Genomic DNA, 18768 nt, shown 5'->3' on the forward strand with positions numbered 1-18768 from the left:
TACTTGAAACACTGCAAATCCAAGAAAAAAGTAAATTAAATGCATTCAAAGTAATTGATGGTGTAATTAAGTAATTGATTATAAAGAGGGTATGCTGCTGGCAAAAGAATGCTGACAATTGAATTGTGCAGAATAGACAATATAAAACAATAGACTTGTGAGTTATTGATCAGTGGTGTCAGACTGCTGTTTTCTCCTCTGTCTCTGTTCGGCCATCTTCAACTGGAACTCCTTGGAGTCCTCCCAGGGGCGTGGTCCCCTGATGTTCTCCCAGTCAGACACGTCCAGTTGCCCTTGAACCTTCTACAGAATTTGATAATAATAATATGGGAAGACTGGTCAGACTTCATCACATATTTCTTTGGTTCTCAGACTATTAAGGTAAAAATCAAGCAATAGTTTTTAGAAAGATTTTAGAAAAAAAAAAGTATGCTCTGACTCTGAGTGATTTTTTCAAAAGAGGTCCAAGTGGTTATAACGTTACCGGCTATATAGATACAGATACAGAAGTCTGATTTCTATTTAAATCAGAATTTGCAGGCCAACTTTACATGTTCAAGTAGGTCTCTACAGAATCTTTGACGAGGCAGCGTTTCTGCATTTACTCCATTCTACGGCACTACCTTACCTCATACTGCTTCTCCAGAGTGACTGGTTCTTCCTTTTTCTTCCACCCAAACTTTTCTTCTATGTCTTTGTCAATCTGAAACATGAAACATTATAGTCTTAAAGTAACCTTACCTATTTTTAAGTGGCTGAAATAGATGATAAGGAAGCCTTTATAAGGTAACGTTACTACCAAAAGTCAATCCTATAAAAAATACAGTAAGATTACCAGTAGTCTGTGTAACGCAAACTCCGCTATCCGGAGCTTGTAGACTCCACCCCGCGGATCGGCGCGGCAGTATGACGGGCCTGAGAAGCGCGGTTAAATCAGGCTAGATTACCAGTACTTACTCTTCTCTTCCTGAACTGTACATCGTACCGTAGGGAAGAAAATCTTTCCAGCCCATATGACCCTCCAACCACCATTATCTGTAAAAGGAATGAATTCTTAACTTTACATGGTTTCAATAATAAAATCAACATAGCCTTGGAAATTACTAAAATTTATAACTAACATGTTAAGACTGTAACAGTGTAAATTGAAACACCGAACCCTTAAGGCTTGGCTCCTTGATAATTGATTACTTACGATCATCGGCAGTCCGACTTTAAAGAAAGCTCTGGTTCCTGAGGAGAGTGTTTTCCACTTTGCAGTCAGCTGAGAGAAGAGTTCTGATGCTTGTGAGGTCACCATTTTGTATTGGAATAGGCCATGCAGAAAGGAAGGTATCTAATTTTGTATTATTTCATAACACATAAATTACCCCTGAATATGAAATAAAAATACTTATGGACTGCGGAAGTATTGTACTTATAATGAATTTATATCTGATGATTGTAGACTTGAAATATAGAGTGTTCCAGTATCACATTATTTTTCAAAACACCCCTATAATTTCTATAATACTATAGCCCAAGATGGCGGCGCCCATGAGGGTTGCAGCGCGAGCTATTTCGTTGTATAAAGGTAAGTTTTGCTCGTCGTAAGTGGTCGTATACTTACCTGAATACCCCAGTCATTGTGTAACACTTTCTTGAGGTTGTGATGATGCATTGATATTACAGTTTGCTTTCTCTGGTGTCGTGGAAAGGGGCAAACACCACCCGTGTGCTAGTGCTATGAAAGGGGAGGGGGGCGTTTCAGGTCAAAGCTAATCACGCCCGTATTTGATGAATGCAAGGAGCTTTTATATCATCCTTGATGAATGTGAATAAATTGTCCGTTTATATAACGTTGACATCATCATGTTTTGACTGTCAACACATGAGCGCCTTTAAAACTTGTACAGCTGAGGCTTTCTGCATGTGTGTATTTATAAAAAAAAATAAAAATTTAACATGAGGCGTTAATGTCATTTCTTCATAACATATTAATCTTTACTTGAGTTGATATGATAATTTACCCTTTGAAAAAACTCACTTAGAATAGACTTAAACTGTGTTCACATAAAGTAGAAAAGATACGTTGGAAGAGTATGAAGGAACTACTCACATTGATAGTAAGTGTAGTATAGAAAGATTACTTGTATGATATACATGATTGTATTGCCATTGGTACGAGAAAGTGTATTCATGTACAAAATCTACACCATGTTGTATTTATTGCAGATGTGACTATAGTGAGGAGTGTATCAGTCCTGCCTTCTGTGTCAGGGAAGGTGCTGATGACATCACAGCTGAACCAACCAATCAACATTCAGCCCTGCAGACATGTTAGCTTCATCAACAAGTGTAGGTGTTACTGTAAATCTGGAAACTTTCATTATGTTTTTTTTTCAGCAGTTTTTGTGACAACCTCTCCACTGTGAATATGCAATTTCCAATGTATTTCCACTCTACAGAATTGTTTTAACCACTGTTTAAGCCTCCTTCCTTACTAGGTACTGCAAAATCAAACCGCTGAAAAAAGTAAATCATCAATGTATTTTCAATATATAGATGTAACCGTTTTGATTGCTTTATGATTATCACTGATGACAAAGAATGAAAATACGTCTATAGCTCATTTAGAGCACTATAGATATGTATTTTTTTGGTTTTGAATACAGAATGTCAAGTTGGATTGTTGGAAGACTTCTCACAACATGCATTTCAATGTAAAAAGACAACAAGAGTTTAAACATTTAAGAACGCATATAAAAAGGGACAGTTTATGGCTATCAATACTTTATCATAGTCCAGGTTAGCTGGTTATACCACTGGTATCAAGTTTTGTACATTACACTGACTCAGTTCTACATGTAAATTTTTTGTCTGCTTGTTATTCACTCCCTTGTCTGTCTAACACAGTAACTGCTGACCAGCTATGGAAAGGTGTTTTAGCTGAAGGTTCAGGAGCTATGAGAGGTGCTCGGGGCAAAAGAACCAAGAAGAGGACCAAGAGAGACCTCAACATTGGTCAGATCATTGGTGAAGGTGAGTAGATTTTGAGATTATCAATATGTATAAAGTATCATTAACATTTGCAACTACATGTATATTTAGGGCTTGCAGTCCTCTGCTAGTGATGTTTAGTTGTTGGTGCCTTATTTGAGGAGAGCCACACCTGGAGAATGATTAAGAAACCACCACTCTTGTCAATAAGAGGAGAGGTACATGTACACATGCAGTTTTGTATTTGAGTAAACCTCAATCATCTGTTTTTAATGCATCTCCCACAGATCACATGGCGTGTTACACAATAAAGCTGTTTACTGGTTGTAATATGCAATGCAATGAAAGGTGTGAAATGCACATTGAAAGTAAAATCCTACAGGTACAGTTTTTGTGAGAACTATTTGCAATGTTTCATTTTGTAGGAAGAGACGCTTATGTGTGGCCAGGGCTGAACGCTCCCGTCATGACGGCCGGCGTGATCCACAGGATCCAGAAGAAGGACAATGACCCCGAGAGAGAACAGAAACTGATCGAAGAGAGAGATGCGTGGTACAAGATGAAGTCTAAACGGTTGAAGAGGCAGCGAGGATGGACTGGTGGAACATTAGGGGGTACCAGCCTGGGGTCACCTGATCCTATAGGAAATAGTAAGAACAAATGTCTTATACATGTGTATGATTGCTTGGGTTAGATGGCTTTCCTCTTTGTGACAGTCTTTTGGATTTATAGAGGCATTTATCACTTCTTTTCTTCATTTACAGGAAAATTTGAAGACTTTGAAGCAAGAGTTTTAGAGGTAAGCATCCATATGATAACTCTTATGACAGTGCGTAGATTTCCTAATGAATTTGGCAAACAAGATTTTATAGGGATCTTGCCATGTGTAACTACCGCATTGTTCTATTGTCTGATTTCATGTCCTCTTTCTGCTGACTTTGACTGTTGTGATGTAAAAAAAGTGTAGTGTTAGGCCAACATTTTCAGGGAAAAGCAAGGCTCATGCAATCATGTATGTATCTACATCAATGTATAAAATTTATGCACCTTATGTCAATTGGTCAAAATGTATCTGCATTTTAGAACTTACAGTATAATGTCTGTGAAGTGCAGTCAGAGGTGGCAAAAAACAAATTTGCAAACAATAAGATCTATTTCCAGGTAGTACAGGATTTATACTTAAGTTGATGGCTTACTGTATTGCTGTGCCATACAGGTGCGTAACGTGTTCAACATGACAGCTAACATGGGCAGGAAGAGGTCTGTCCGAGCTCTGGTGGTGGTGGGTAACAGGAAGGGAGCTGCAGGTGAGATGGACATACTTACAGTTACGCAGACTAGCTCGTAGTGATATCAGTTGTGTTGGGTAGGATAGGGCAGGGGAAAAAATGTTGTGTGTCCTGTTTCCAGACCTACCCTCGAAAAACTTGCTGACCCTTGGCCATTTTTGGGTTTGTTTGTTTTGTTTGTTTCAACCTTTATCTATTCATGAATGATCAGATTGGCCTGCTGGCCGCTTTACATTGAGGTCATGAGGGTGGTAAGGGTCAGGTAAAATATAACAGAGATACAGCTTACATCAAATAAATGTATCCACAGATTTGTAACCATTTATATGAACAAAATTAAAGCTTGACATTGAAAATAAGAGTGTCCTCATGCCTTTTAAGTTTTACTTTGTTAAACTGTAGTAACTAGTTTATCAGTAGAGTTTTTGCCAAAGTCTAAAAAAGATAATCCCTGCTACCAACTTTTTCAGGACTGAAACAGGAAATGCAGCTGCATTTTTTCCTTGGCCTAGGCACATGTTTACATTAGTCTGGTGAACAGCATTCAAACACTGCTTGCAATTTAGAATTGTGATACTTTGTGATACTTGAAATTAAGTCAGCATACTAAAAAAAGTAATATACTGCATATTATATAGCTAAATCCAAATAATCTGACTTGGGTACAGAAATGTTCAACCTATGTGTACATTTTTGTTGTTTCTCCTTTTCTGATAGGATTTGCCGTTGGAAAAGCTCAAGATGCAAGAACAGCCCTAAAAAAGGTAAGATAGAAAGGATATAATGCCATTACTCTGAATATTCAAGGCAAGGTAATGAAAACAAGACCTCACAAGGATTCATACATACAGATGTACTGTCTGCTGTTTTTCCCCTATATTTTGCTTATTGTCTTATTGTCAATGCTATAAGACATGTTGATATAGCGGATAAGACTGTAAGCATAATGGTGTCTGTGAACCAACCGGATGAATTGTCACAAATTTTATGTCTTATTAACTCCTCTACTAGGCAAAGAACAAGGCAGTTAATGTACTGTACTACATCGAGAGGTACAACCACCATACGAGTAAGTTTTCACTCTCAGTCTCATCCTGCATGTTTGTAAGATCTGTATCTGTATCTATAACCGGTATAACCGCCCTTTGGCGTTACACACCAGCCTCGCAGGCACGCGGCGCAGCAGCAGCTGGTTATATTACACTGAACGACCCGTCACACCTAGTTAACTAACAAGTGTTCTTTTAAACTATCCAGAAAAGATGCCCCTACTGTGCTTGGTAATAACATATTCCACTCTACAATAGTTCTGGAGAAATACGAAATAAGATGACATGGCATGTATGTATGCCATGTATCCACAGCCTTGTAGAACTTAGTTAGTTAGTTTAAGTCTCTGCATAGTGCAGCAGCTATCTGTTTCTGTAGCCCTGGGCCACACAACTTTTGTGCAATCACTTCAGCAGGGGACTTGTCTCCTGGTAGCTGTGTTTTGTGTGCCTAGGGCTAAATGTAGAATGCTAAGCAGAGAAAGCAGCATGTACTATTTTATAAGTCTTTGGTATGACTGTGCTGGTGATCAAATTCAAGACCTACGAAATGGAAGGGGAACAATCAACTCCAGAGCAGATTAGAACTTGGTAAGGAGGTTTAATTCCTGGTTTCAGCCTCTTAGGACAGAGGACACCCTTTACAAGGGATCAAAGTTTCAGTGGTAGAAACTCCTGGCAATGTAGTAAAAGCTGTTCACACGATCTCCACATTTTGTCTGTGATGTTCTAACCTCCTCTCATACCATCCTCTACTTTCCAGTCTACCATGACATTGATGTGACCTTCCAGAACACCAGAATCAAGATGAGGAAGCAAAACAGAGGTAACCTTTACTCTGGAAGACATTCTTGTGTGTCATTTTGTGTAATTCTGTTATCTTCTAAAATTTCTCCCTTATGGTCATTCTAGCCTGAAAATCTCAAGGACTGATCTAATTGTGATAGTAGATTGGTTGAAACAAAGTCCATATTTATGGATTAAACCTCTCAACATTATTTGCTTTTCATGGAAAATATGATACCTTACATTTTGTGTTTCATATCCCAATTATGTTGTGATTATTATGATAGTCTACTAGTAGTGCTATCATGGTTAAATTTTTGTATGTTATAAGCTTGACTCAGTGCATGTGGTGCTGTTTTGTAGGCTATGGCCTGCAGTGTCACAGGATTCTGCAGACTTGTGGCCGGCTGATCGGACTAGAAGACTTGTACGCTCGGGTCCATGGCTCCAAAAACCCTCTCGGTATCGTCCACTGTTTCTTCAAGGGACTGACCAAAGAGCAGGTAAGTTGTGATGATCTCACCACATATAGGAATGTTGCATTTGATTTGTACCAGTTTGTCCGATGTGAATGTACGAGTAGCATGTAGTCTGCTTTGCTAAATACTAGAGCTCAAAGCAAAAGGATATCTTGCTTTTACAGCCAGCCATTTATTCTATCTGTGCAGAACCTGGCTGAGTAATTGTACTAACAGTTGGACAGAAAATTGGTTGGATAGCTACAAATGTATTTGTGATGGGATGTTGGTCATCATCAATTTTGGAAGATGTTTCAGAGATTAGCCTTCTCCCTGCTACTTAGAGGTTGTCAACTGGGCCTGAGGTTAAAGATGACTCTTCATGTTAACCACCAGCAGCTGTTCTTGTTAACCCTCTGTGTCCCAGGAAACCCTCCAGCAGCTGTTCATGTTAACCCTGTGTCCCAGGAAACCCACCAGCAGCTGTTCTTGTTAACCCTGTGTCCCAGGAAACCCTCCAGCAGCTGTTCATGTTAACCCTCTGTGTCCCAGGAAACCCTCCAGCAGCTGTTCATGTTAACCCTGTGTCCCAGGAAACCCACCAGCAGCTGTTCATGTTAACCCTGTGTCCCAGGAAACCCACCAGTAGCTATTCATGTTAACCCTCTGTGTCCCAGGAAACCCACCAGCAGCTACATGTATTCATGTTAACCCTTTGTGTCCCAGGAAACCCACCAGCAGCTGGCTGACAGGAAAGGCCTACATGTGGTGGAGTTCAGACAGGAGTGCGCCATGCGCCCCATCGTGGTGGCCTCGCCTAGCGATGGGAGAGTCCGGGAGGAACCGGAGCCCGAGGACGACATACCCGACATCAAGCTGGATGTCAAGGATGTGAAGAAGAAGGAAGGCCTTTACAAGAGTCCCTGGGAAGGCATCTACAGGAAGGAGTACAGATTCTAAGATGCCAGTTGATGCTACAACCACACCATACCAGAGTAATTATATCATGCCCATCTTAAATAAAAGATCCTTGCATGTTTGTGTCCATTTCTTTGCTGCCATTGTGTTGTATAGCAGTCTGTTATTCTGCCATCCATGTGCTGAACAATATATTAAAAAGGCAGTTTCATCTAAAACTTGTGATTGACTTGTATACATGGCAGTCCATAGGTACTACGATCTATTGAGGATGAAGCACAAGACATTTTTAAGGACCAAGACTTTGCAGTATCATTTGACTTTGGAGTTGAAACAATAATTGTACTCTTACAATACTGATAACTGCAGTGTGACGAGTTCATAGTGACAGGTCATCACAACAATTGCCAACTAAAACTTAGACTTAATGTCTATGAAATAGGGAAGAATGACTTCAAGAACATAGCTCAATTTCTTGTTTTATTGCTAGATCAACATCTAGTTCACTACAGTCATTGTAGCACCCATTGCCAGAATTCAGTGACAGTAACAACATACAATCTATAAATCCCTCTTCTCTTGTGATACAAGGTACATGTACATTAAGCATTCTGACTGGAGTTATAACATCCCACCTATATGCTCCTTCAATTCGCAGGTCTCAAATTATTACCTCTTTTAGTTATCTTAGATTCTCTTCTTAAGATTTTTCAAAAATTGCAAAGTTGCTTTGCAACATGTTTTAAGAAGCACCAAAATTCCATTTTTTCCATGTCAACAAGACATAGCTACAAGCTTTGTAACTACATTCTCTGATAGCATGCCATTCCAGCGCTTGTACAGACATGCTCACAAAACAAGCCATTAACAACCTTATTCAATTCCCAACTACATTTGTACTAGTATAACCAGAAGGATCCATCTATCAAGCTCGCATTACAATCTGTTTTGAGACATTTGCAAGCCGGTTTAATATTATATCAAATCTTTCAAGTATTCATTGACAATAAAGTCATGGGTATGAAATAGACCATGTACGTGCATCTCTCTTATTTTAGACTAACAAAGTCCACCATTCTACTTGTCACACTTAGACAATACTGAAAACGTAAGAATGTGTGTTGGATATCCCTGCCAGAGAGGAAACAAAAAGTTGACAATTCCCTGTTATACTGTAAGGGGAAAGAAGTCAACATGTACACAATATACCTTCTTAACACACAAAAATCCATTCACAATTATTAAAATCTCATGCATCATTTATGGCTATCAAGTTAACATAATATGTCAAGGAATATTTGGGATATCATGTCTTCACTGACTTAATTAGCATATGTCCGCTTTATCACTTGATAAATGGTTAAACTTTACTTTAGTTGCTGAGAAGACAGTGATATAGTCAACATTTCTGCAGTCTTGCTACATTGTATTTCAGGATTTTCCGACTAGTTTCTGCTGTAACAGTTGTTTCAACTGAATCTTGTACTGTTGAAAAATAGGTTTCTTATTTAGCAGCGTCCTCCTTGCCTCGAGAGGGATCCTCGTATGGCGGGGGGATGACGAAGTCGGACGGCTCCACCCCCCAGATTTCCCTGGCGTACTGCTCTATCGTTCTGTCACTGGAGAACTTCCCCGATGCTGCGATGTTCATTACGCACTTCTTTGTCCATGCCATTGGATCCTGAAAGACAAACATTTTATCCTATGATATGCCACCAGCAAGCAAGTTGTTTTGAGAAATAAATTCTAAAATCCAATTTTCCTACTTTTATTACTCCTTACAATATATGAACAAATCACTTTGTTGCAAAATGTTTCAAAATGCTAATATCCTGTGAAAGAGTGGGACAGGTAAAGCATCCCACAGAAATGCTAGGTAAAAACAGAAGCATCACCCACCTTGTACAGAGCACTGACTTCATCTTGGCATTTGATGTAGGCTTCATAGTCAGCCAAGAGACAGAAACTGAAATAGGAGGTGGGGGATCTTATTAGACATCTAAACAGATAGCACAATGTAGATTACCTTCAAGCTAATGAAGGGCAATGCCATATTCTATTCACCCTTAGTAGGTAATTCTACAATCATATTTGTTTGCACTCATCATCAACTATATGTACTGAGTCAGACATAAGTCATCATTGTTCTCCATTGTCTCTTACCTACTGCTGGAATTTCACGAGCATGCACAGTGTAGTCAACCAAATAAATATCTAAGAAAGATTATCATAATTTCAAATGTTTACTGCCGCTAGAATTATACCTGCATGTATAGAGTAGTCTACAAAAAAATATCTGAAAAAATTAGATCAAAGTTTTACTTCTCAATTTGTATGCATACCAAAAATTAGATCAAATTTTTACTTCTCAATTTGCACGTATTTGAAAAAAAAAAGAACCCACACGCTAATTTGTTGGAACTTCAGTGAGACTTAAACTGTAACAAGAATAATGAAGTTAAAGACGAACCGGTCATGGTTGAGCAGGGCATCCACCACATCATGGAAGAGATCGGGTTTCTCTGGAGAGAAGAATCCTCCGCGGATCATGTCCAGCGCCTGCCTCAGTTCTTCATTCTTCTCATAATACTCACGTGGCTTGTACCTGTACAATTGTCAAACATGCTGTTAATAATACTCACGTGGCTTGTACCTGTACAATAGTCAAACATGCTGTAAATCAATATATGCAAGTCCATACATTTATATTTCATGGCTGCAAGACTTCTCCTAATACGAAAGTGAAACGATCATGGTGACACAATGAAAGATTTTGTTTCCAGTGTGAAGAACTTGCAGTGAGAGTAAAAACTGTTAACTTGGCAAACACCACAAAAAGTGCAAAGTTTGTAGTACCCGATATACCACCTTCAAACTTTTAACCTTTAAACCTTTAGTATGATTTAGGAAGTCTAATGGGTGTCTTCAGTGTTGGAATTATTGGGTTTCAGATCTCAATACATTATGCTTTGAACTTAGGATACCCCAATTTTAACGCATGTTAAAAAAGGAAACAAACACATTTAAAATTGATCTTTACAAGCGAGTTTTGTATGCATGAAGGGAGTATTAGTACTTGGTAACCAATAACCTTAAAAGACATAGCCTCTGTGATGCTGAAAATTAGCAAACGTAGACACTAGTATCATACACAGAAATCTGGATTAGAAACTTATTGCTTGTAGTATCAGACATAAGTTGTGCCCACCCTTTCTTGACTAGTTCATCCACTTCATCCACTGTCATGCCAAAGATGAAGATGTTGTCCCTCCCCATCTCCTCAGCCATCTCAACATTGGCTCCATCCAATGTGCCGATAGTCAGTGCACCATTCAGCTAAAAGGGAAGGGAAGTAATGGTACATCAGAAATGTTTACAAGGAACATTAAGTCTCTCTACCGAGGTTCTGCAATTTTTCTTACCAAGATTGGAGAATCTTATCAATTGAAACTTTGAAAGCAGCTTTGTTGTAATTGAATTGAATAATGTTAAGGTTTGTAGCATACAATGTACTTGTAACTTAAATCTGTGGAACCATTATCAAAGGTAGCTTTCATAACAACATTTATACAACATTCAACTCTTCTTACAACACAAAACTCTTCTTCCATCATTACACCCTTGATTCAATTGGAATGGACTGTCTTCAGCATTAATTTTGTATCCTTTATGATGTTATAGACTGACAACACACTGGTAGGTTTGTTATACATAAGACACAATCACACTTAAGAAAATCAGTAGCAATACATTATTGATATGCATATTAATATAATCATTTCATTACCATGAACTTCATGTTCCCGGTTCCCGAAGCCTCTGTCCCTGCAGTGGAGATCTGAAACGTAAAACGTAAGTACATATTTTGTATGGAAAAACATTACTATGTATATATATACATGTAACAGACTTGACTTGACTTTACTAAGATCCACAATTAATTGAGGAGAGAGTGACAGCAAACAGCCAGAGTACTGGATGCAAATCATGTTATTTGTAACAAATAAGAATTGCACCATTAAAGTCCTTTTGCCCAACAATCACAGCATCACAAATACTGGGTGAGATTTAGACAATGCCTTTTGGTAGAAAGTTGTGTGGCATTGCCATGCAGGGTACTTTAGACACCATTTTCCTGTCAACTACGTTTCTTGCAGCTCAACATGCCGCATGTGGTTGACCCTGTATGACAATTCTACAAAGTTCAAATGAAATGGTCAATGCTCTGGTCTCTATTCACCAAGTATCAAATAAGCACACCACAGCACTGCCTGTCACTGCCATGGTTTCTGGTTTAATGGAAATTGGTGTATATGGGAACCATATTGTGGTATCAGTACCTGTTCAGACAGGTCAGCTGCTGGGATGACCTTCTCGGCCAGAGAGACCCTGTAGTTCTCCAGGAACACGACCTTGAGCTTGTCGCCGACGATTCTGTCATTGTTCACCACACGGCCGACGTTGTTGTACAGTTTGATGAGCTGTTTCGCCATGTGGTACCCTGGTGCAGCCTGGGAAAAGAAGTAGAAGATTCAAGTTACAACACAGTGTTTGTCTTTCAGACTGGGTATTTATAGGTGACACAGAAATGTAGGCTAACACATGTAGACCTACTTGCATTTCAGAGAATTGTGCATCAGTTTCACAATAATCTCTATTTAGTGTGAATGGCTCACACAAGAATACATAAAAACTTGGAAACAGTTTTAAATAAGCAGTGTGCCCTTGTGTATGAAATGCAAATCAATGACACCAACATGGCACCTGCCAGCGTAAAAAGTGTATGAAAAAATTCTATACAATTTGCCTCTTTGAAAATCTGTACCATTCAAAGATTCATATGCGATATTATGGGTACCTTTCCGCCAATCATCACAACACGTGGAGTAAAGTCCATGTCAGGTTTTTTCTTCAGGCCTACACAGAGATAAATAAAAAAAAAACATTGTACCATTCTTAACTTTCTAATAGCATGCACTTTTTCTTCACAATCCTTAAATTCAAAATTGTGCCCGCTTTTCAACCCACACAATTTTACAAACACTATAGCAAGGGGTTGGTTCACTAGTGGTGTGTCTAACTTTAATTCCACATTCCTTCCCATATCCCAAGTCATTGGTGTTACCCACCCAGGATATAAACTGTACTGATTGCAAAATGAATACTCTACCTACTAGGCCATAGTATTAGTCTACTTCTTTTGTTAAGTCTTTCCACAGAGGGGGGAAAGACTTAATGTTTTTGTAGCCATGTTCCACCTTTAGCCAATCAAAACTCAGAAAAGGGTGACAGCCAATCAGAACTCAAAACTGAGTGATGACGTCACAAACAGCATGGTAAAACGTGTGGTACATAGAATGTTTGTTCTCCCCACTCTGATTGTGGTTTGCTTATCATATTGCTAGATGTGGTCTAGTGGTACTGCATAATACATGGCACAAAATGCTTTGGTACAAGTTTACCATGACTGAACCACTGTTTAATCCCAGTACAAAGTTTCCCGTTAAAGTGACGTACGGTTGTAGATGGTAACAATATGGAGGATGTTGAGCAGCTGCCGCTTGTACTCGTGGATTCTCTTCACCTGCACGTCAAACATGGCGGACGGGTCGATCCGCATGCCCGTGGTGGACTCCAGATACTGGACAAACTTCATCTTGTTCTCCTGTAGTGGAACAAGTCATGGTAGTTTTATGTACATGTACAGTCAGAATTGTCCACTCATGTTCATTGGACCAGTTAAGATGGTCGTTATGTTGAGATGGTGACATGTACAAGCTTGACTGTATCTCCCTCTGATTGCATTAATAATGATTTAAGAACAATGTACAAAATTTTCAATGTTCTCAAAATTTAAACTAGAAAGGCCGACATTTGCTTGAGAGCAAATACAGCATATTTCAGCCATCTCCCTCATGCAACAATAGGCCTTGAGGTCGTTGACCCCTTAGGCCATTGGAAAATGACCCAAAAATTTCCCAAATATATCATTTTAAAGTGTTCCATGCCAAAAATTATAAATGGGTCATTTGAATAAATATCTAGAGCACCCCTTTACCAAATTTCGGGTCATTTGGTTGTAAAACGAGGGAACAGGAACCAAAAATGTCAAATTTTTGTCAAAAAATGGCCATAAAATCGCAATATTGAGCATTATGTTGTACTGTATGGAAAAACTGTTATTGATTTCATGTGCACATAATTGAAGGGCACTTTTATACCAAATTTCAGGTCATTCGGTTGTAAAACGAGGGTACAGGAGGCAAAAATGTGCTTTTTTTGTCAAAAAATGGCCAAAAATTGCAAAATTAAGCATTTTGTTGTACCATATGCCAAAAGTGTTATTAAATCTGGGTGGGCATATAATCAGGGCACCTTTGTACCAAATTTCATGTCATTCGGCTGTAATACCAGGGTACAGGAGCGCAAAATATACATAAAAATTGACAAAAACCTCAATAAAATCATTTTAAAGGCAGATATGAAAAAATTGAAAAAAAACGCCTGGGGGTATTGGCCCACTCTACCCTTGTGCCAAATTTCAAGTCAATCGGTTCAGGAACAACGGAGATACCGTGTTCCGAAGATTTGACAGGAGAAAGAAACATTACGAATACAATATATTTCACCATACCTATGGTATGGCTGAAATATAACTATTTCTTCCTAATTACTTTATTAATTGATATTTTCAAATCTAGGTACCTAAACAGTAAGTGAATTGCTTTATTGCAAGTTAACCATTGTCTCTAATTCATGACACAGCAATTTGCAGTAAAGTAACATTGGAGTATTTCATTTGGCATTAACTCAGTTACATGTTATTCATTAACATACCATTACCACATAAACACATTACACTGCACAGTTAGTACAGAATATTGACTCTGACCTGTTTGACCTTGGCCACAGACAGCAGGAACTTCTGGTCGTTAGCAAACTTCTCCAGTCCCCTCAGTTCATCCAGCTTGGTCACCCACGTCTCACCAAGTTTCTACACACAAGAGGTATCTTTCTATCAGTTAAAACATTTTTAAATCTTCATTCATGCAGCGGGATTCTGTATCACATTTCTTGCACCTTCGTACAGCAGGTATTCTGTTTTGCCCAAGGTATCAGCCTGGCCAAGGGAAGGACATGCAAGAGGGGTGGGACCAAGGGTGATGCAGAAAATGACATGCTCTGCATGTAAAACCCACCCAGAAAAACACACATAAAGGCAAAACGCTCGAGATTTTTTTTTGAACAGGACAAAACTGACATGCAATATGCCTTGACACATACTGATGCAAACAAAACTTATTATTATCATAGAGCAGTTTAATGTGCTGTGGCTGCTGCCCTCTTGGTATCTCCATTTGCAGTTCAGTGAAACATAAGCTCCATCTCATTTTAAGATCTTTCAACCCTCTAAAACTGCTCAAAGAAGAGACTACAAGAAGAATACTGAATTGACACACAAGAATTCACTGAAAAGCAAATCAAAGACACCAACATGGTTGTCGGTACCCGCCTACTTCAGTGACAGGGAAAGTGAGTGACAAACACAAACCTCTGCAATGAGATCGGCCAGGTTAGGGTTACACAGCAGCAGCCAGCGGCGAGGGGTGATGCCGTTTGTCTTGTTCTGAAACTTGTGAGGATCCATCTCAAAGAAGTCCTTAAACCTGGGGAATACATAACACAGGAAAATATATTTTTCACCTATGCAAAGGAAAATATTGCACCATTAATCCACTTTAAGTCTTGTTGCAAAAAAGGAACTTTCTCAGAGCTGGAATGAAAAATGTCTATATCAACATGTACAAAAGAATCACAGAGAGAATGAACTAATGAACTAGTGCTCAGCAAGAGACATAAAGTGAACATTATAATTATAACTATTCTTAAAGTAAGTGAAAGAAAATGTACATAGAAATGAATCGGACAATTAACAAATGCTATACATTTCTCAGAAATTCTAGAATGAGGATTTAGAATGTGGATGTATCACAATGACACATTCTTATGTCATGGTAATAAGACCTCTACTTTATCACCAAGACCTGAACATTGTATGAGCATACACATGCAATAATGGTCTTTCATTCATTCATACATAGTACTTTGTAATGGACTTACAAGCCCTTCTGCAGCAGGTCAGAGTGGATGGCTGCCACCCCATTGACAGCGTGAGAACCCACGATACACAGGTGGGCCATGTTGATGTTCTTCACAGAACCCTCCTCAATTATAGACATCCTCCTCATGCGATCAAAGTCACCCGGCCACATCTTGGCAACTCTCTATGGGAAACAAAACGATCAAGAAACATTGGTCTATAAGTAAATGGAAGCCTAACCAATATGTATGAATCCAAAGGGAAAAAATAGTGTGTTCAAACTTATGGCAAGGCCTATGACTAAGTCACTATGGGATACCAATCCAAAATGGAAGTACTGCATCTTCCTGCAGTTTTGTCATGAGTTGCTAGGTGGCACTACAATACCACAGTGACATACCTCCATGTGCCCGGCGTTGATGTCATAGATGATCTGGAGATGGCGGGGCAGGAGGTACTCGAACATGTGGATCGGCCACCGTTCCAGTGCCTCCGGCAGCAGCGTATGGTTGGTGTATGCACAGGCTCGCTGAGTGATCTCAAGAGCCTGGGACAAGGTGCAACAACAACATGGCAAACATCAGTTATGGTCCCATCTGAAACCTACATTGTACATGGTGTTGTCTAGCCTGATTAAATCTCGCTTATAGCAGCCCACCAAACATCCGCCGGGGAGGGGCTGGTTACAGCCCTGGACAACGGAGTTTGTGTTACACAGACTAGGTGTTGTCAGACCAATAAATCTGCATGTTTGTCTTCATATGTCTTGTGTTGTTGTCAAATTCAAATTCACCTGGTAACCTTCAGGCTTAACCATTCATGGTGGCCAATGGTTATATCATAGTCAACATACTACACAACTGCTCTTGTCAATGGTTGGAACTAAGGGAGATATCATGTCTCCTTGAAATAGCCTGTTATTGGCAACATATAAGATGACAATGTGTAGTACAAAATAGCTTCTAATTAAAGGAAAACAAGCATCCTTTGTCTTTTCAGTCACAGCAGAGGATACTATCACATATGTGCAACTGCAACAACAAAAAAACATCTAGTTTTTGGGTTCATCACAAAAAACAGGAATCTTTTGCTTTTTCCAGCTTGACTTGCAAAGATGCCAACTTGTCCCCCCTTTCTAAGCGGGGGCCATTTTTCACCAAAATACATGTATTACAACATGGGAATCATACTGTAGATATCAGCTACTTGTGCATACCACGTAACATACAAAACATTAAACAGTAAAATGTACCTTGTCCCATGGCATCTCTTCTATATCCACCAGGATTCTCATGAGTTCAGGGATGGCCAGGGCAGGGTGGGTGTCATTCAGCTGGATGGCAACCTGTCAGGAGGTAATGTGATTAATCCACACAACCAATCAGAGGACAAGGACACATCTTTAAAAATCCTGAATGTTTGACTTTGTGTGTCTTTTGTGCCTATCCCCCCTCACCCTGCTGTCTAACCCCATCACCAACACAGATTTGGTGCTCAATGGATACCTGATGCTTTAAACATCAATAAATGACTTAAAACCTTTTGAACAGTTGTAAGCAACTTTGTTTTCATATAGAGCGTGCTCATGCAGCATCATTGATGTATCTGCAGCCATATTGGCATTCTGCATTTCAATAAAACAGTCAGATATCTTCTAATGCTTCAAGATACCCACCATGACATGTCTAAAACCAGAATAGAGATCCAGTAAAAACAAAATTCAAAAACAAAAGATACACTACATGAAAAGGCAACTGAAATGCAACTTCGGACACCAATATGGCTGACAACATTTGATAGGGATGCAAACAAACAAACATGGATGAACACACCCAATGTAAGCACACTTCTATTGAGGGGAACAACATAGAAGTATGAAACAACTAGACAGGAACCAAGAAAAGAAGGGTTGACAGGAACAAAACTCTAACCTTCTCATGAAGCTGTTGGAGGGGACTACAGATATCCTCCTACAGGTGAGATGTAGACTACCATGGTTACTCCACACAGAGACACATGCAGTGAAGAGGTGTGCAGTAAGGGGCGTATCATGACAAGTTAGAGAGATTAGCTCAGGAACTAGCACACATCTTGGAGGGAAAAAATGATGGACAGAATGAAGGGGGAAAGGTTTGAGTTCAAAGTTCATCAAAGTTTAAACCATTGATTTGATTCTTTTCTATAGTGCAATCTCTGTCTGTTTTACCCAACTGGTATCTCAATAACTTTTCCCATCTTTCAGTAAAATAGGGAGTTTTCTTGGTCAAATGGAAAGAAAAGACATCATATTTTCTAACCCTCCGTACACTACAGCACCAATGTGCACCAATTAAAGGCCAAAACAGTCTTGTTAAAAAGGTACTTGCAAGGTTACATGCATAGCACTTGATACAACAACATACACGTATCACTGAGATGATTTACACAATTGCTCATCAAATTTTGCAGCAGTTTGGCTACATCATCGAAGCATTGCAAAAAAAAAAAATGCAAAGCATTGGTTCCATGTTTCATACAGTGCCAGAGCAACATACTGATAATGTTATGTTCTAGGTACGAAGCAGGGAAAGCTGGGTGTTTTCTGACTGGAGGGAGGAAACGTGCATGTACAAGGTCGTTGACCCACCTTCTCGGGGAAAGCCTCAAAGTTGGTCCTGACGGGATCCCTGCAGCCGAACTTGGAGGACTTGTAGCGCCGGATGATGTCCTGTAGCGTAGCGGCCACCATGAAGTACTCCTGCTTCAGACGCAGCTCCTTCCCTTCAAACATCTGCACACAAATACAAACTTGAGTGTTCACTCACTGATCATGAGCACCCTCTAGCAGATATTATGAGAACTGCATGCTACTATAGAAACTAGAGTTCGGCGACCTCATACCTCCATGAAAATTTAGAGCTTTCGTAAATTTTATGCAATTGACTAACACATTAACATAATTTATGCATGGTATTGTTCATCATTGACTAACGTACACGTCACAATTATAAAATTCCCATTATTAATCATAAAGCGTTTTTGAAATTTTTACATAAATTATGCAAATAAGTTCCTCATTACCATATTTGGTATCTGCTTATATTCCACCCATCATACTTAACATGTGTTACATTTATTGAAGTCCAGTTATTGAAAACAATGGAATTATACAATTTCCTCATTAATTATGCAAATTAGGTCCTAATTCG

At 39.2% G+C, this 18768-nt stretch overlaps 3 protein-coding genes across 9 annotated transcripts in view; 1 reads left to right on the forward strand and 2 right to left on the reverse strand.

Moving 5' to 3' along the window:
• On the reverse strand, positions 1-1322 carry LOC118428127 (cytochrome c oxidase assembly protein COX16 homolog, mitochondrial-like). Its single transcript, XM_035838114.1, has 4 exons — positions 1196-1322; positions 958-1035; positions 629-703; positions 1-303 (listed from the first exon to the last, which is right to left on the reverse strand). The coding sequence occupies exons 1-4, from the start codon at positions 1298-1300 to the stop codon at positions 163-165; spliced, it is 399 nt and encodes a 132-aa protein (XP_035694007.1). The 5' UTR covers positions 1301-1322; the 3' UTR covers positions 1-162.
• LOC118427739 (28S ribosomal protein S5, mitochondrial-like) lies at positions 1196-8507 on the forward strand. 3 transcript variants are annotated; one of them, XM_035837664.1, is made up of 12 exons: positions 1196-1332; positions 1519-1573; positions 2215-2337; positions 2896-3021; positions 3405-3629; positions 3744-3778; positions 4196-4286; positions 4986-5032; positions 5280-5337; positions 6081-6143; positions 6467-6606; positions 7288-8507. In XM_035837664.1, the coding sequence occupies exons 1-12, from the start codon at positions 1282-1284 to the stop codon at positions 7519-7521; spliced, it is 1248 nt and encodes a 415-aa protein (XP_035693557.1). In that variant the 5' UTR covers positions 1196-1281; the 3' UTR covers positions 7522-8507. The 3 variants fall into 3 exon arrangements, with proteins under 3 accessions (XP_035693557.1, XP_035693572.1, XP_035693564.1); XM_035837679.1 differs by lacking the exon at positions 7288-8507 and adding an exon at positions 7030-7113; XM_035837671.1 differs by lacking the exon at positions 1196-1332 and having other exon boundaries at positions 1572-1589.
• LOC118427599 (glycogen phosphorylase, muscle form-like) overlaps positions 7947-18768 on the reverse strand; it is a 21518-nt gene continuing 10696 nt past the window's right edge. For 3 of the 5 annotated variants that reach the window (XM_035837472.1, XM_035837464.1, XM_035837495.1), the window contains 15 exons: positions 18207-18350; positions 17512-17550; positions 16833-16925; positions 15981-16127; positions 15601-15764; positions 15032-15146; positions 14372-14473; positions 12997-13144; positions 12338-12396; positions 11820-11990; positions 11267-11317; positions 10688-10815; positions 9950-10084; positions 9379-9445; positions 7947-9160 (listed from right to left, as the gene is read on the reverse strand). In XM_035837472.1, the coding sequence (XP_035693365.1) occupies positions 8984-9160; positions 9379-9445; positions 9950-10084; positions 10688-10815; positions 11267-11317; positions 11820-11990; positions 12338-12396; positions 12997-13144; positions 14372-14473; positions 15032-15146; positions 15601-15764; positions 15981-16127; positions 16833-16925; positions 17512-17550; positions 18207-18350 (1740 nt within the window). In that variant the 3' untranslated portion in view covers positions 7947-8983. The remainder of the gene's footprint in view (positions 9161-9378; positions 9446-9949; positions 10085-10687; positions 10816-11266; positions 11318-11819; positions 11991-12337; positions 12397-12996; positions 13145-14371; positions 14474-15031; positions 15147-15600; positions 15765-15980; positions 16128-16832; positions 16926-17511; positions 17551-18206; positions 18351-18768) is intronic. The other 2 variants (XM_035837490.1, XM_035837481.1) reach the window with 1 other exon arrangement.

Source organism: Branchiostoma floridae, chromosome 1, assembly GCF_000003815.2.
Source record: "Branchiostoma floridae strain S238N-H82 chromosome 1, Bfl_VNyyK, whole genome shotgun sequence".
NCBI lineage: Eukaryota > Metazoa > Chordata > Leptocardii > Amphioxiformes > Branchiostomatidae > Branchiostoma > Branchiostoma floridae.

What these genes read in the sequence shown, in the direction of transcription:
- LOC118428127 (XM_035838114.1), bottom strand. Translation starts at nt 1,300, where the DNA reads ATGGTGACCTCACAAGCATCAGAACTCTTCTCTCAGCTGACTGCAAAG. An exon ending in TACAGTTCAGGAAGAGAAGA is followed by an intron (nt 704 to 957) that starts GTAAGTACTGGT and finishes TTCATGTTTCAG; the next exon opens with ATTGACAAAGACATAGAAGA. An exon ending in CTCTGGAGAAGCAGTATGAG is followed by an intron (nt 304 to 628) that starts GTAAGGTAGTGC and finishes CAAATTCTGTAG; the next exon opens with AAGGTTCAAGGGCAACTGGA.
- LOC118427739 (XM_035837664.1), top strand. Translation starts at nt 1,282, where the DNA reads ATGCTTGTGAGGTCACCATTTTGTATTGGAATAGGCCATGCAGAAAGG. An exon ending in TGTTAGCTTCATCAACAAGT is followed by an intron (nt 2,338 to 2,895) that starts GTAGGTGTTACT and finishes TGTCTAACACAG; the next exon opens with TAACTGCTGACCAGCTATGG. An exon ending in ACCTGATCCTATAGGAAATA is followed by an intron (nt 3,630 to 3,743) that starts GTAAGAACAAAT and finishes CTTCATTTACAG; the next exon opens with GAAAATTTGAAGACTTTGAA.